Source organism: Camarhynchus parvulus, chromosome 11 (assembly GCF_901933205.1).
Source record: "Camarhynchus parvulus chromosome 11, STF_HiC, whole genome shotgun sequence".
In the NCBI taxonomy this organism is placed as follows: Eukaryota; Metazoa; Chordata; class Aves; order Passeriformes; family Thraupidae; genus Camarhynchus; species Camarhynchus parvulus.
The window spans coordinates 6,459,021-6,472,908 of NC_044581.1; the positions used below are offsets into that span (position 1 = coordinate 6,459,021).

General features: G+C 57.4%; 2 protein-coding genes across 5 annotated transcripts; one reads left to right on the forward strand and one right to left on the reverse strand.

Moving 5' to 3' along the window:
- Positions 1 to 624: 624 nt before the first annotated feature.
- On the forward strand, positions 625 to 5,933 carry DOK4 (docking protein 4). Of its 4 annotated transcripts, none has more exons than XM_030955987.1 (9): positions 625 to 706; positions 1,724 to 1,928; positions 2,787 to 2,894; positions 3,113 to 3,227; positions 3,323 to 3,442; positions 3,535 to 3,724; positions 4,003 to 4,141; positions 4,229 to 4,352; positions 4,446 to 5,933. In XM_030955987.1, exons 2-9 carry the CDS (start codon positions 1,863 to 1,865, stop codon positions 4,568 to 4,570), a joined length of 987 nt encoding a protein of 328 aa, XP_030811847.1. In that variant the 5' UTR covers positions 625 to 706; positions 1,724 to 1,862; the 3' UTR covers positions 4,571 to 5,933. The 4 variants fall into 4 exon arrangements, with proteins under 4 accessions (XP_030811847.1, XP_030811850.1, XP_030811848.1 ...); XM_030955988.1 differs by having other exon boundaries at positions 641 to 761; XM_030955990.1 differs by lacking the exon at positions 3,323 to 3,442.
- Positions 5,934 to 7,189: 1,256 nt separating this feature from the next.
- On the reverse strand, positions 7,190 to 13,878 carry POLR2C (RNA polymerase II subunit C). The gene is made up of 9 exons (XM_030955804.1): positions 13,708 to 13,878; positions 13,481 to 13,530; positions 13,191 to 13,259; positions 13,033 to 13,085; positions 12,794 to 12,922; positions 11,518 to 11,569; positions 10,524 to 10,692; positions 8,346 to 8,420; positions 7,190 to 7,690 (listed from the first exon to the last, which is right to left on the reverse strand). Exons 1-9 carry the CDS (start codon positions 13,791 to 13,793, stop codon positions 7,546 to 7,548), a joined length of 828 nt encoding a protein of 275 aa, XP_030811664.1. The 5' UTR covers positions 13,794 to 13,878; the 3' UTR covers positions 7,190 to 7,545.
- Between the last annotated feature and the right edge of the window lie 10 nt (positions 13,879 to 13,888).

The following is a 13,888-nucleotide window of genomic DNA, read 5'->3' on the forward strand; positions in this document are numbered from 1 at the left end:
CCCTGTCCCCATGCCTGCATTCCAGCCCAGCGTGGGGTAAAGCCTGTCCCTGGGCCTGTGCAGTGAAAGGTGCTCACCCAGGGGTGCTCACCCTGGGGAGGTGCACAGGTGCTGACCCAGGGGTGCAGAGGTGCTCACCTGAGGGTGCTGCTCACCCCAGCACAGCCCTTCAGCCCAGCCCCCCAGCACAGGGCCTTGGGGGCTTTGGAGGCGCTCAGACACAACCTTATTAAAAATTAATATTTCGGTGAGCTAATCCCCTCGCTCTGCCTTTTAATTGATTGGCTAAAAGCGCAGCTCTTTGCTGCTCATGGGGTTTTTTTAATGCCCTTTTATTTCCAGCGATTATTCATATTTTTATAGCCCAACAAGCGAGGCCGCGGGGGTGGGGGTGCCTGGGGGCAGTTTTAGTGAGAGGCCTGGAACCAGTCTGGGGGCGCGGAGCGGGGATGCGGCGACACCTGAGCCGAGGGACCGAGCAGAGGCTGCTGCCGCCGCCCGGCAGTCGCTGCGGGGTGTTCCCTCCGAAGCCCAATGATGGAATTTTCTTTCCAGGGCGGCCGGTTGTGGCTCTGGTTGGGCAGCCCGGGGGTGGAGGGAGGGGACCGGGGCGGGGCGGGGGCCGGGGCGGGGCCGGGCGGGGCCCAGCGGCTCCGGGGCTCGCAGGACGCGGAGGCTCCGCCGGCTCCGCTCGCACCGGGAGCCGGTAAGGCGGCGGGACCGGCGGGGGAACGGGTGACACCGGACGGGGCTGGAGCGAGGTTTGGGCTGACAAGCGTCGGGGGCAAACGGGCGGGAGGTGACAACGCCCGGAGGGACGTGCCGGTGGGAGAGCGGGGTGTGATGGGTGCTGGGGCCGGGGGGCGGCGGGTGTGGCGGTGACAGGTGGCAGGTCGGGGTAGGGGCAGGAGGGGCCCCCCAGCAGCTCTGGGTTCCCTGGGGTGTTGGTGTGCGCGGGTGGGTGATGGCGATGGGGAATGGGGGGTGTTCCTTCACAGGAACGCTGCCCCGGCCGCTCTCGGACACCGGCGGTCCCCAAGGCGCTGTCCCAGCCCGATCCTCCTGCTGGGCTTTGGGGACCCGGGTGTCGCTGGCACGGAGGAGCATCCCCGGGGATGGCCCTGCTCTGTTTCCTGGGTTACTGCCTCCACCTGGGACTGCTCCACCTGGCAAAGGAACCTGGTCCCCACCTGGTCCCGCCGGTGCGGGCTGGGGAAGCAGCAGGGACCGGGCTGAGCGAGGCCGAGCTCAGGGAGGGCTGGAGGGAGGCTCGGTGACACCGGGGGGCGAGGTTGGAAGCCGGGGTCCCTCTGGCCCCCGATGCCGGCCGAAACAGCCCAGAGCAGAGCCGGCCTGGCCGCTCCCACCGAACCCAGCCCGTGCCCAGGGGCCGGGGCCGTGTTCCTGCCCGAGCGAGCAGCCTGGGAGGAAGGAGGGCAGTGCGAGAGGTGATGGAGACCTGCGGGCGAGGTGTGGTGCGGGTGTCCCCTCGGACACATGTTGGAGCTGGCGGCAGGGCACTGACCGCTTGTCTGTGGCACCCTGGCTCCGCCGTGCTGGCAGGGGTTAACGCCGGACTGTTCCACTCGGATGGTTCAGGCAGAGAAGGGAGGAGGAAGAGGAGGAGGAGGAGGAGGAGGGGAAGGAGGAGGAGGACGACAAGGAGGAGGGGGAGGAGGACGAGGAAGATGTCACCCGTCGATCTGTCATTTCTCTTTTCCAGCCAGCATGGGGGACACTGCTAGCACCAAGCTGGGCCGGTGGTGAGACAGGAGGGGTAGGGAGGAAGAGGATGGAGAGGGGGGGGCGAAGGTGAAGGCAGCCCCCCCCCAAAATATCCCCTACCCTATCGAGCCATCGCCATGGCGACGAATTTTAACGACATCATCAAGCAGGGCTATGTGAGGATGAAGAGCAAGAAGCTGGGGGTGAGTGGGGATCTTGGGGAATGGGGAGATGTGGGTGGGACACCCATGGATGTGGGGTTCTGGTTTCCCAGTGAGGTGACGTGGCCAGGTCCCTCTTGTGGCTCCCTGTGCCCCGTTTTGGGGTTGAATGAGCAGCTTTTTGGGGCTGTGGTGGCAGAGGAGTGGGGGATAGCAGGGACGGGCCACTTGTTGGTACCCAAATCACCCAGCAGCCCCAGGGGTCCAGCATCTGCACCGGCCGAATCCTGCACCGAGTAACACCCGTTCACCTGTCCGAGGTCACCCGGGGTTTGGGGAATGTCTGTGAGCCTTCCCTTCCCCCCGTGCCTCAGTTTCCCTGCACACACAGTTTGGCATCGGGGATGCCCCGCACCGGGAGGGGTTGGAGCTGCTGGGTGCAAATTCGGGTGGTGCAGCACCCACAGGTGGGGGGTCAGGGGGTTTGGTCGCCCATCTCCATGGTTTGGAGCCGCAGCAACGAGCATGCTGGGTAATTTCATGCTAATTAGGGAGAACAAAGAGGGAGCGGGATCCAGGGGAGGGGGACATGCCTGGAGACCGTGGCCCCACCACCCTCAGAGGCAGAGGATGTAGGAGAGGGGACGGGGAAATGCCAGAACAGCGGTCCCCTTGGGAGCTTTGTCTGTGCTCATTAATTAAGCTCTGCAATTAGCACTGGCGGGGGGTGGGGGCAGATGATGGCAGCCCCAGCACAGCCCTATCCCCAGCATCCCCTCCTGTCCCCAGGCCAGCAGGGCCAGCAGAACCAGGCACGGGTCCTGGGGATGGGGCCAGGGGGCTGTGGTGGGGACAGGGAGCCCCTGTGGCACCGAGCAGCCGCCGCTCTCTGTCCGGCAGATCTACCGGCGCTGCTGGCTGGTTTTCCGCAAATCCTCCAGCAAAGGGCCCCAGCGCCTGGAGAAGTACCCGGATGAGAAGTCAGCGTGCCTGCGGGGGTGCCCCAAGGTGAGGGGGTGCGCTGGAGGGGTCATGGGGGGGCTGCCCGCTGCTCGGGGACCCGTGCCACAGCAGCTCCTTCCCTGCCTGAACTCGCTGGGTGGCTGTCACCCCATGCTCCGGAGGGGGATGCAGCTGGGTCCGGGTGCTGCAAGTGTCGGAACAGGGGCTGGGAGAAGCAGCTGGGGTCTAGAGCAGCCCTCGGTGACCCCCCAGCTCCTCTGCAGGTCACCGAGATCAGCAATGTCAAGTGCATCACGCGGCTGCCCAAGGAGACCAAAAGACAGGCGGTGGCCATCGTTTTTACCGACGACTCCGCCCGGACCTTCACCTGCGACTCAGGTACGGGGCAGCGCCCAGGGGAGCCGGGCAGAGGGTGCTGGGTGGGGCACCCGGCGTGGCCAGGGTCGCCCAGGGGCTGCCGTGGTGCCTTGCAGAGCTGGAGGCGGAGGAGTGGTACAAGACGCTGTCGGTGGAGTGCCTGGGCGCCCGCCTGAACGACATCAGCCTGGGGGAGCCCGACCTGCTGGCGCCCGGTGTGCAGTGCGAGCAGACGGGTGAGCGCGGCGGGGAGTGCTCGCCCGGGGCTCCGCCTTGCTGCACCCCTCGCTGATTATTTTATTTGCTTTTTTTTTTTCTCCCTTTCCAGACCGGTTCAACGTGTTCCTCCTCCCCTGCCCCAACCTGGACGTCTATGGCGAGTGCAAGCTGCAGATCACCCACGAAAACATCTACCTCTGGGACACGCACAACCCCCGGGTGAAGCTGCTCTCTTGGCCCCTCTGCTCCCTGCGCCGCTACGGCCGCGACGCCACCCGCTTCACCTTCGAGGCCGGACGGTGAGATGTCACCCTTGCCAGGACAGGATCACAGCTCTGTGCCCTCCTGCAGCTGGGCAGTGCCACTGCTGGCATCACCACAGGCAGGCCTGAGGCTGGGGTGATGCCCATGGCTGGCAGGGCTTGGAGCTCGTTCTGATCCCAGATCAGCATCGTGCAGGGGACCTAGGCACAGCTCTAACAGTATGGGAAGCTGCCCCAGCTGTCATCTGGGTGGGTTTTGCTCATCATCCCTTGGCTTGAAGACCTTGGTGACATCCTGTGCCCTGTCCCCATAGGATGTGTGACGCAGGAGAAGGTCTCTACACCTTCCAGACGCAGGAGGGTGAGCAGATCTACCAGCGCGTGCACAGCGCCACATTGGCCATCGCTGAGCAGCACAAGAGGGTCCTGCTGGAGATGGAGAAGAACGTCAGGGTGAGCTCCAGCCCATGCCAAGGGGGGACACAGCTGGGGGAGATGCTGGGGGCCCTGTGTCACCCTCCTCCCCTCCATCCACTGCAGCTGCTGAACAAGGGCACTGAGCACTTCTCCTACCCCTGCACGCCCACGACCATGCTGCCCCGCAGTGCCTACTGGCACCACATCACCGGCTCCCAGAACATGGCCGAGTCCTCCAGCTATGCTGGTGAGTGTCCCCACCCCACTCTGAGGAGATGCTGCTCCTCCAGCCCCCAGAGCTTTCCCCACCAGGTGAGCCCAGCCTCTGTTTCATCCCCAGGGGAGGCGTATGCAGGTGCCCAGGCCAGCTCGGACACCGACCTCCTCAACAGGTTCATCTTGCTGAAGCCAAAGTCCTCCAAAAGCGACAAGCCTGAAGACAGGGAGCCCACATCGTCCCCATGAGCTGGTGTGGGGGGACTGTGGCAGGGGCCCCCTTTTTCTTCTCCAAGGGGTGGCGAGGACGCAGGCAGTGACCCCTCAGAATCCCCAGGAGCCCGAGCTGGGGCAGCTCAGTGCCAAGGCCTTGGGAAGCAGGCACTGGCTCACGCCCTGGGCTGGCGTTAGTGGAGGCGATGGCTGGCTCAGCCTCAACTGACTTCAAATATATATTGAATACCTGTATTGTAAGAGATATTTCCTTCTCACATGAATGCAAATGTGGTGGCTGCTGAAGAGCCCTTGGGCAGATGCCCAGAGGTTTTTGACTCTTAGGGATCCAACTGGGAGGTGAAGAGAGGTGGGGGCGGGGGGTCAAGAAATTTGGAGTTTTCTGCATGGCAGGAAGACTGGAGCATCACTCTGCCATGGAGCAGCGTCAGAGGATGCAGCTATGTCAGGCCGTGGCACAGGATCCCATCCCTCTATGAAGAGCAGGGTGCTTCTGAGGACACCCTGCCATCCCTGAGCTGATTTTTGCACTTCTTCAAGCTATTTAAATGCTCGCTGTAGAATTGATATGTCTCAGGAGAAACTAGTTTTCCTTCCAGGGGGTTGGCTGGGGTGAGCGGCCAGGCAGAGCCGAGCTCCCTGGCTTCTCCCACCCCAACACCCCTCACTCCTCCCACAGCTGTGTCCCCCTGCCCACGCCCCTGGTTTATCTGCTGGTGGGCAACCATGGGACTGGTTTTGGCCAGTAGCACCTGTCTCTCAAGGGGCAGCTTTGTGGATATGGGAAGCCCCAGGGCAGAGAAACCCATGCTGATGGGGAGAGAGCCACATTCCTCTGTGCATTCCCACAGCCCTCACTTCCTCCTCACCCACTGGGGGTGGAACTGGGCTTTATGTGCTGAACTTAAAAAGCAATTGATTTTTTCTAGTTCTCCTATTTATTGACCTCCTTTAGAAGGGCTATCTTTTTATTGCCGTGCAAACCTTGGTGTTTCTTTGGAGTCTTCTTTCTGTCTGGGTTGGATGCTTGGTGGTTTTTATTTCTGCCCTTTAAAGCTCCAGGTCCATGTGTTGGGCACAGGGAGTGTTGTGATGTGGGAATCTGTGGTCTGTAAATACTGTGTTTCAGGGTGGTGTAGCTTGTGGCTGAGGGGACATGGGGACAGGGAAAGGCTGCTCCTCGCAGCGTGGCTGTGCACAGAGGGGCTCTGGACCCTAGCACCGCCCAGCAGTGTGTCCTCCCTGGGGTGAGAGGTGGAACTTGCCCTCTTTTCCTGGCTACACACCTCATCTGGAAAAGATTTAACATTTGTTACCAAAAACGTTTGGGTTTTCTGTTTTTTAAGGAGTTGCTCAATGAATAAACAACCCTTATCCACATCCACCCTTCCTGTTTGTCCGTTCCATCCAAGCGCGCTCGGGAAGCGCGAGTGGGAGTTGTGCCTGCCAGAGAGAAAAATGCTGATGGGGGAGATTTCCTGAGGTTCCTGGCAGCATGCTTGGCTCAGGGCTTTGTTCTGCCTCCAGCCATGGCCAAGACATTTCAAGTGAAGCCCTAAAACCACTGGGATAGGAAGAAGGGTAAAGGGAGTTGCCACTCTCCATCAAACACCCCTGAGTGGAACCGGATGCCAGCATCCCCCGTCACCCTCACCTCCAGCTGCCCGTGGCTCTGGGGATGTGCCAGGCCAGTGGTGGCTCCAAGTCCCCAGGTGAAGGAGCTTCAAGGCACACCATCTCCCAGCTCCCCCAGAGCTGTGCCAGATAAGCTGTCCATGCCATGACTGCCTGGCAGCACTGGCCTCAAGACAGCCATGCCAGCCAGCACAGTGATCCCTCCAGGGATGGGGACATGGGGAGCCATGCTGCAGCCAGCTCTGCCACAGCAAGGAGATGGAAGCAGCAGCCTGGCTGCAGCAGCTTTTGCCTGGAGGGGAAGGCAATGCTGGCATGGGCTGCTCTCCCCAGCTCAGTGTGACCCTAGCACCACCCCCTGAACCATCCCCATCCATACCAGGATGAGCACAGGGGCACACAGGCCTTCCCCACCCTCCCAGCTGCAGGTCTCTCCAGAAAGCGTCACCAAGCTCATCCCAAGTCATGCTGGGCAGTGATGAAGGGGAAGAGGAGGGGTGACAAAGGCCATTGCTTTCAGCCACTGCCAGGGCAGTCAGGGCACGGGACTGCCCAAACTCCAGCTCAGCACACACTGGGGGCTGTGGGCACAAAGAAAAGTATCAGCCAGGGGCCATTACTGACAGCCCATGTGCCACCCAGCTCCTCAGAAAAGGGTTCTACAGCACAGGGGTGGAGTCTGTTCCAGAGGATTCTGTAAGTACAGTTCTGCCTGCCTGGCCCAGCTGGGCTCCCCTGCAGTGCTGCCTTCTGCAGCTCTCGCCCCCCCCAGCCTCAAACATGTGCTTTACACACAGCCCTGGATCAATGAACCACGGGTTCCTGCCTGCAGGAGGGTGCTGCTCTCCTCAGGAGATAATGTCACAAGCAGCAATCAGCATCAGCGAGCAATGCTCCCTACAAAGCAGATCTCATTAAGTCAATGTCTATTGGAGGGAAGTAAATGATGTGACATCTCCTCCAGCAGCTTTGAATGAGCTTTCAGGGATAACAGAAAAATTTGGGGGTAAGGCTTTATTCAGCACAGTAAAGAATGGACATGTAAAAGGGTTGTGTAACAAAGGTACACACTTCCCAATCCCAAACACCACGTGGCCAAAATCCAACACCAGAACCAAAACTCCAGGATCATTTGGAGACAAAGCCTGTCCCAGCTAAGATGCTCACTGATGCCCCTCCTGTTCTACCCTACATGTAACAATGGCTTTCCCTGGGAAGGAGGGCCAAGGAAGAGGTGTCCCCAATCAAGTGCTGGGCCAGGAAAGGCTGAAGAGATGATGGGGAGGTAAAAGCCTCTCCCCAGATCTCAGCCAGGCATCACTCACAGCTCACAGCACTCTCTTGCCAGGGCCACCTCAGTTGATAGTGAGGACATCGCTCTGGATCTCGTGGCTCAGCTGTGTCTGGAGGTCGCTCAGTTTCTTCTTGAGGCCGGACAGGGCAGACAGGACGATGGTCTCAGGGCGCAGGGAGCCACAGGACTCCACGTTGTAATAAAACCTGAGGTTACAATGCAGGGGTTAAGTCACCACCACCTCTGCAAGGAGGTGCAAACCCAGACTGCACATCATTCCAGCCCATCCACACCCACAGCAGGGAAAGCAGGGAGATTGGCCTGGAATCCCAATCATCATCATCGTCATTCACCTCCCAAGCAGGCAACAGCCACTGCTGCCCCTCTAGAACCCTCACAGCAACACTCACAACTTCACAGGCTGCAAGAGCACTTCTGAGATTGATTTCTGTTCAGCACTGTGACCTGTGAGCCAGCAGCCCCCAGCCAGGGACTAAGGCTGGCTGAGGCACTTTTGCAGTGCAAATAACACCAGCAATCAGAGCATGAGACACACACAGGTGAATGAACACCTTCAGCCAGGGTATTTCCCCTGCAGGCCTCACACCTCACTGAGTGTGCACCGCCCTCCCTGGCAACATGAACTCAGGAGAACTGTCTAGGATCCCCCAGAGGGGAAAACCTGCCACATCCAGGTATATCGCCACTTAATGCCAACTCCTGCCCTGCTTTTCAGGGAATGTCAGCTCCCTGGGCTGGCAATTTCAGCACAGTGTAGGCACTCTTTACTAATGAGAGCCCATGAGATGCACCCAGCCAGTCACCCCCTCTCCCAGCTGCAGCACTGCATTCAGCTCCCACCTCTCTGGCTTGCCATTGGGGTCATAGGGAGCCTGAGCATCCTCATCGTCGATCTCCGAGTACTCACTCTTGGGCCTGGAAGCAGAGAGCAGGAGAGGTTACACAGAGGTTACACAGAGCCTGCTCCAGCCTGGCCCCACAGAAAGGGAGAGCAGGAGAGGTTACACAGAGCCCCTGTCCCAGCCTGGCCCCACAGAGCCCAGGCACTCAGTCTGACCCCAGTGAGTGAGCACACAACAGGGTGGTCATCAAACATCAAGTCACAGAAAGAACCTCAGTCACACATTGTGCTTTCTGGCTCCTCACTAATGCCCCAGAGTCATCCAGCAGCACTGGAAGAAGGGGATCAGCCCTGCTCTGCCCAAACTCAGCAAGCCCTGTACTGTGGCTCCATCCATCTACACTGGTACAATCTGGCAGGTGCTTCCAGTGAAGGGATGTTGATTCCTGAAGGGACTGTGTTTATGGAGCCTGGATGCTTTTATGGAGTAATGGACCTTGAGTTATCTTTTCTTTCTACTTCCCACTGGGCCAGGAAAGCACTGGAGTACACCAGCACTCAAGCCTGTGAGGCACAGTTGGCTTGGAGCCAGCAGGAAAAAAAATCTCCTGTACAACAGACACCACCTGCATCAGTGAGCTCCATGCTGATGTCCTGCACCCTCATTCCTCTACCAAAAATCACTGCAATTCCTGTGCATCAGTTAGGCAAACACATCTTTTTACCTTATGCACTCCTTGGTTTGTAGAGCACCACACCAGAGAGACTGCGTGGAACCACTTAATCCATGTAAGAAAACCCAAAGCCTTGAGCTGTCTGAGAAGGCAGCACAGAAAATCCTGTACCCATCAAGGTCTCCTGCTGGCCTTCCTCTGCCCCAGCAATGCCCAGAAACACTGATCCCAGCACCCTGTAATCAGCTGTCTGAAATAAAACTCTGTTTCTCAAACAAACCCTCTGCCTGTACAAACCACCGAGAGAGATGAGGTGTTAATGAAGAGGGGATTTCTTGTCACTTGCAGAACCACCCATGACCAAAACAGTGCAGAGGTTTCCATGACCCTGAGAGCTGTTTGGAGAGTCCAGCTGCATGCCAGTGCTCTGCCAACAGCCTCAAAAAGCAACTAGCACGAAAAACTAAACCAAAAATCATAGCTAGCCTTGGACAGCAGAAGGCTTTGGCTCTGTATTGTCTTCACAGGGAGACAAATGAACTTGAAAAGACAGACATATTGTCAAGAACTGGCAGCTCCAATATCAATCCTCTTTGGGGATTTTTCCAACTTTTACATATATTTTGCCTAGCACCTCTCAGAAATTGTTTCCTGGTGCCCTGTCTGTTGTATGCCACACCAGGTTTGTGAGCCTGCCAGTAATCAATGTTTACAGCAGCACATCCACCACCCTGCCCAGTCCCTGCTCTCAGCCTGCCCTGCCTGAAGGCACCTGGTTCCTCACTATGCTGCTGGCTCAATGATAGGATGTCTGCTAGGTGATCACTGGGATACTGAGCCAGGAGCAGCTCAGGTGAGCAGCATTCATGAAAAGTCATGCTGGACGAAGTCCTCATCCAGGCCAAAGCAAGGCAGCAGATTTCCAAAAGTAAAATATGCCACTTTTGGATGAGAAGCTGTGTGCAACTTGTGCAGAATGGTATTTCAGAGTAGAGGAAAGGGCCAGAGAGGGAAACCCTGCAAGAGCTCAGGCTCTAGGAGTGAGGAGAAGTATGGGTTAAATCACAGCCATACTGGGCTTCCTCAAGCCAGGCTGAAAAATCAGTCTTGCAACTCAACCTTCCACTCTTTACTCTCATAGCAACTTCTTTCATCTCATATGGATCTTCTCCTTCCTCAGACCTTACTCCAACCTACAAAACACTTGCACAGGGAAGAAAAAAACAGCAAGAAGTGGTGAAAAAGGGCATGAAAGCGAGGCAAACCAGCAGTGATGGTACGTGAGGGAGGACAAAAGATGACCACACACCAGTCCACCTTGTGTGCAGCTGCCAACAAGTGACTGGCCTTGCTTCCCAACCCCAGGAGCAGAGTCTGTGCAAGGGGATGTGGCAGGCACGCTCCCCATCGCTTACTGAGCCAAATTATCCCCAGGGCTGAAATGTAAGTTGTGTCCTGCTGGAAAACCCTTCCCAGTCGCTGCAGACAGACAGCAGGACATACCACTCCTCTGGCTTGGGGTACACGGTGTGCCTGAGCGCGTTGTCGGGGTCGTACTCGAAGGCCACGCCGGCCGTGGGGTTCCACTTGGCGTGCTCCTTGCCAAAGCCCTTCTTGGCGTAGGCCCGCAGCCGCAGCTCCTGCCCCTTGCGCAGCTTCACAATCAGGATGTCTGCAAAGCACGCAGAGGAGACAGCAGTGGGTGAGCACACCCTGCAAAGGCAGATTTCTGGTGCCCAGGAAGATGTCACCAGTATCCAGGTTTAGCTTGGATCCTTAGCGGGGTGTGACCGTGTTTACAGCGGTCCGAGGATGAGGGAAGAGACGAGGATCTGGCTCCATGTTTCAGAAGGCTTGATTTATTATTTTATTATATATATTATATTAAAATTATACTAAAAGAATAGAATAAAGGATTTCATCAGAAGGCTAGCTAAGAACAGAAAAAGAAGGAATTATAACAAAGGCTTGTGGCTCGGACAGAGAGTCTGAGCCAGCTCACTGTGATTGGCCATTAATTAGAAACAACCACATGAGACCAATCACAGATGCACCTGTTGCATTCCACAGCAGCAGATAACCACTGTTTACATTTTGTTCCTGAGGCCTCTCAGCTTCTCAGGAGAAAAAATCCTAAGGAAAGGATTTTTCATAAAAGATGTCTGTGACAGCGGGGCTCAGCTGTGTCCTCAGAAGAGTGAAGTAAAAAGGAGCTACACAGGCCCCCCAAGGAACAGCCAACAGCACAGCATTTCACCTCCCTGATGTCTCTAAGCTACCACAAGGAGAGACAGAAGCATCCTTTTCAGTTGTGGGACAATCTGACAATTAAGATAAAATGCTACCCCACTTGTGCAGTGACACCAGTAGCTCAGAAGTGTCATATTTACAGCTGCCTTATGGTTGCACAGCTAGTAAAGGAAGAATGAGTTCAAAGAACCTGAGAGAAAAGGGAATTTCCTGCTACAGTTCTTATTGCCAGTGACCCACCACTCACCATCCTGCTCCACGTAGTCATTGGGGTCGTTGTCTCTGCTCCGAGATGTCACCTGCAGCAGCCAAACAAAACCAAGCAAATTAGGGACCAGTTCAGCTTGGATGAGTGCTCCAGCACAGCACATCTGCTTGGCTCCTGAAGTCACTCCCACAACTGCTACAGATGATACACAGCACACAGCCAAAGGCAAGTAAAAGACAGTAGGCTCCAGCTGGGCTCTACCCAGGCACACACTGTCACCAGGCAGCAGGAGCAGCCCAGGCTGTGGTGACATCTGGATTCACCTCAGCAGTGTACTAGAACATTCTCTGCAAGTCCCTTTGTCTCTGTCCCACCTCAGCACCACCAAGCCTCCCCAAGATGACAGCACAGGAGCTGGTTGGCAGCACTGCCCTGGCCCTGGCCCCTCACACTCTGCCATGCTGAGAGTCAAGAACCAGCAAGCCAGAGGCCTCAGGGCAGCCCAGGATTTTGGGATGGGGGTGCAGGATGAGGCCACACTGCTTTGCAGCCCATCAGACAGCAAGTGAAGGACAGCATGGCAGAGACAAGGAGGGCACTGGCACACACATCTGCTCCTGCAGATACTTCTGCTTTAATCAAACACTGGGATTTAAGTGGAGCTTTAGGCAATATGAAGTGTGGTCAGAGTGTCTACATTCCCTGTGTGTGCCACCCTGCCTCTGCAGGAGCAGGGAGGTCACCCTTCCCCTGTACTCAGCACTGGTGAGGCCACACCTTGAGTGCTGTGTCCAGTTCTGGCCCCTCAGTTTGGGAAGGACACTGAGACACTTGAGCACATCCAGAGGAGGCAACAAGAGGGGCTGGGAACACAAACCCTGTGAGGAACAACTGAGGGACCTGGGGGTGTTTAGCCTGGAGAAAAGAAGCTTCAGAAGTGAGCTTATCACTCTCTACAGCTCCCTGAGAGGTGGCTGTGCTCAGGTGGGGTTGGGCTCTTTCTCCAGGCAGCAAGTGACAGAACAAGAGGACACAGTCTCAAACTGCATCAAGGGAAATACAAGTTGGATATTAGGAAAAAGTTTTTCATGGAAAGAGTGATCAAGTTCTGGAATGACCTGCCCGGGGAGGTGGTGGAGTCACCATCCCTGGGTGTGTTTAACAAAGCCTGGATGTGGCACTGGGTGCCAGGGTTTAGTTGAGGTGCTGGGGCTGGGTTGGACTCGATGATCTTGAAGGTCTCTTCCAACCCAGTGATTCTGTGAATCCTGTGAATCCTGCTGTGGGTGCTGTGAATGCAGGAGGTGGCACTGACCGGGATGACGCGGGGGTTGTTGGAGATGAGGTCCCGGGACGTCACGTGCCGGGTCTGGTCCTCATTGCAGCGAACGTCCAGCGTGAACTCCACGGAGCACTCGGGGCAGAACTCGTCACACGTGCAGTCCTGGCACGCACACACACACAGGTTCTTTATGCACAAACTGCCAGAGCTCCCCATCAGATCAAACACCCACCACCCTCAAAATGACTCCCCACAGCATTTTTGTGACTCACTCTGGAATATTGCATCTTATCCACAATGTCATCGCTGGTGAGAGGAATGAGACCTGGGAGAAGCAGGAGATCAGAGGAACATCTGATAAACCACAAGAGCCCCTAACCCTGATTTTGCCCACAACACACCTTCATCTTCCTCCCCAACCAGCACTCACCCAGCCTGTGTGCAATGAACTCATCGTGGAGCACGGAGGAGTTGGCATCTATCTGGACCCAGTCAATGGCTGCAGAGAAGAGAAAGTCACAAACTGAGGAATACTCATGTGGGGAAAAGCAGCTTGTGAGGGTACAGAAAACATTACAGAGACTGCAGAGACACTGGGGCAGCATCTGCAGGGCACAGTACTGGCTGAACACGGGTAAGGAGAGCCAAAAGCAGAGAGGAGAGGGAGAACACGGAGGGCAGCCCAAGGGACTCTGACCACAGGCAAGCAAAAGGCCTCACCTATGGTGGGGACTTCTGCGATGAACACTCTTCGAATGGAATTCGCCACCCTGAGGGAGGGAAACACCCGTGGTTGGGCACGAGGGAGCGTGGGGCTGCAGGCCCGCACAGCCCTGGCCGAGGCTGCTGCGGGGCTTTGCCTCAGAGACCCTGCCCGGCCGCCCCCGGCGCCTCCCGCGGCCGCTTCACCCCCGGGCCCGCCCGGCCCGGCCCGCGGCGGTGCTCACGCCAGGTCCGTGTTCTCGATGATGAACTTGACGTTCTCGTCCGTGAGCTCGGTGATGCGCACGGTGGGCTGGTTGGCGTACGGCATGGCTGCCCCCCCCCGCTCCCGCTGCTCCCGGCCCCGCTCCCGCCGCCCGGAGCGCCCGCCCGGTCCGTCCCGCCCCGCTCTCCCGGCCCCGGTGC

Bases quoted from the DNA above. Each gene is read 5' to 3' on its own strand.
- DOK4 (XM_030955987.1), top strand. From the start codon at position 1,863: ATGGCGACGAATTTTAACGACATCATCAAGCAGGGCTATGTGAGGATG. The intron at 3,228-3,322 runs GTACGGGGCAGC...GGTGCCTTGCAG, and splicing joins GACCTTCACCTGCGACTCAG to AGCTGGAGGCGGAGGAGTGG. The intron at 3,443-3,534 runs GTGAGCGCGGCG...CTCCCTTTCCAG, and splicing joins TGTGCAGTGCGAGCAGACGG to ACCGGTTCAACGTGTTCCTC.
- POLR2C (XM_030955804.1), bottom strand. From the start codon at position 13,793: ATGCCGTACGCCAACCAGCCCACCGTGCGCATCACCGAGCTCACGGAC. The intron at 13,086-13,190 runs GTGAGTGCTGGT...TGCTTCTCCCAG, and splicing joins GTTCATTGCACACAGGCTGG to GTCTCATTCCTCTCACCAGC. The intron at 11,570-12,793 runs GTCAGTGCCACC...TGGCTGCTGCAG, and splicing joins ACAACCCCCGCGTCATCCCG to GTGACATCTCGGAGCAGAGA.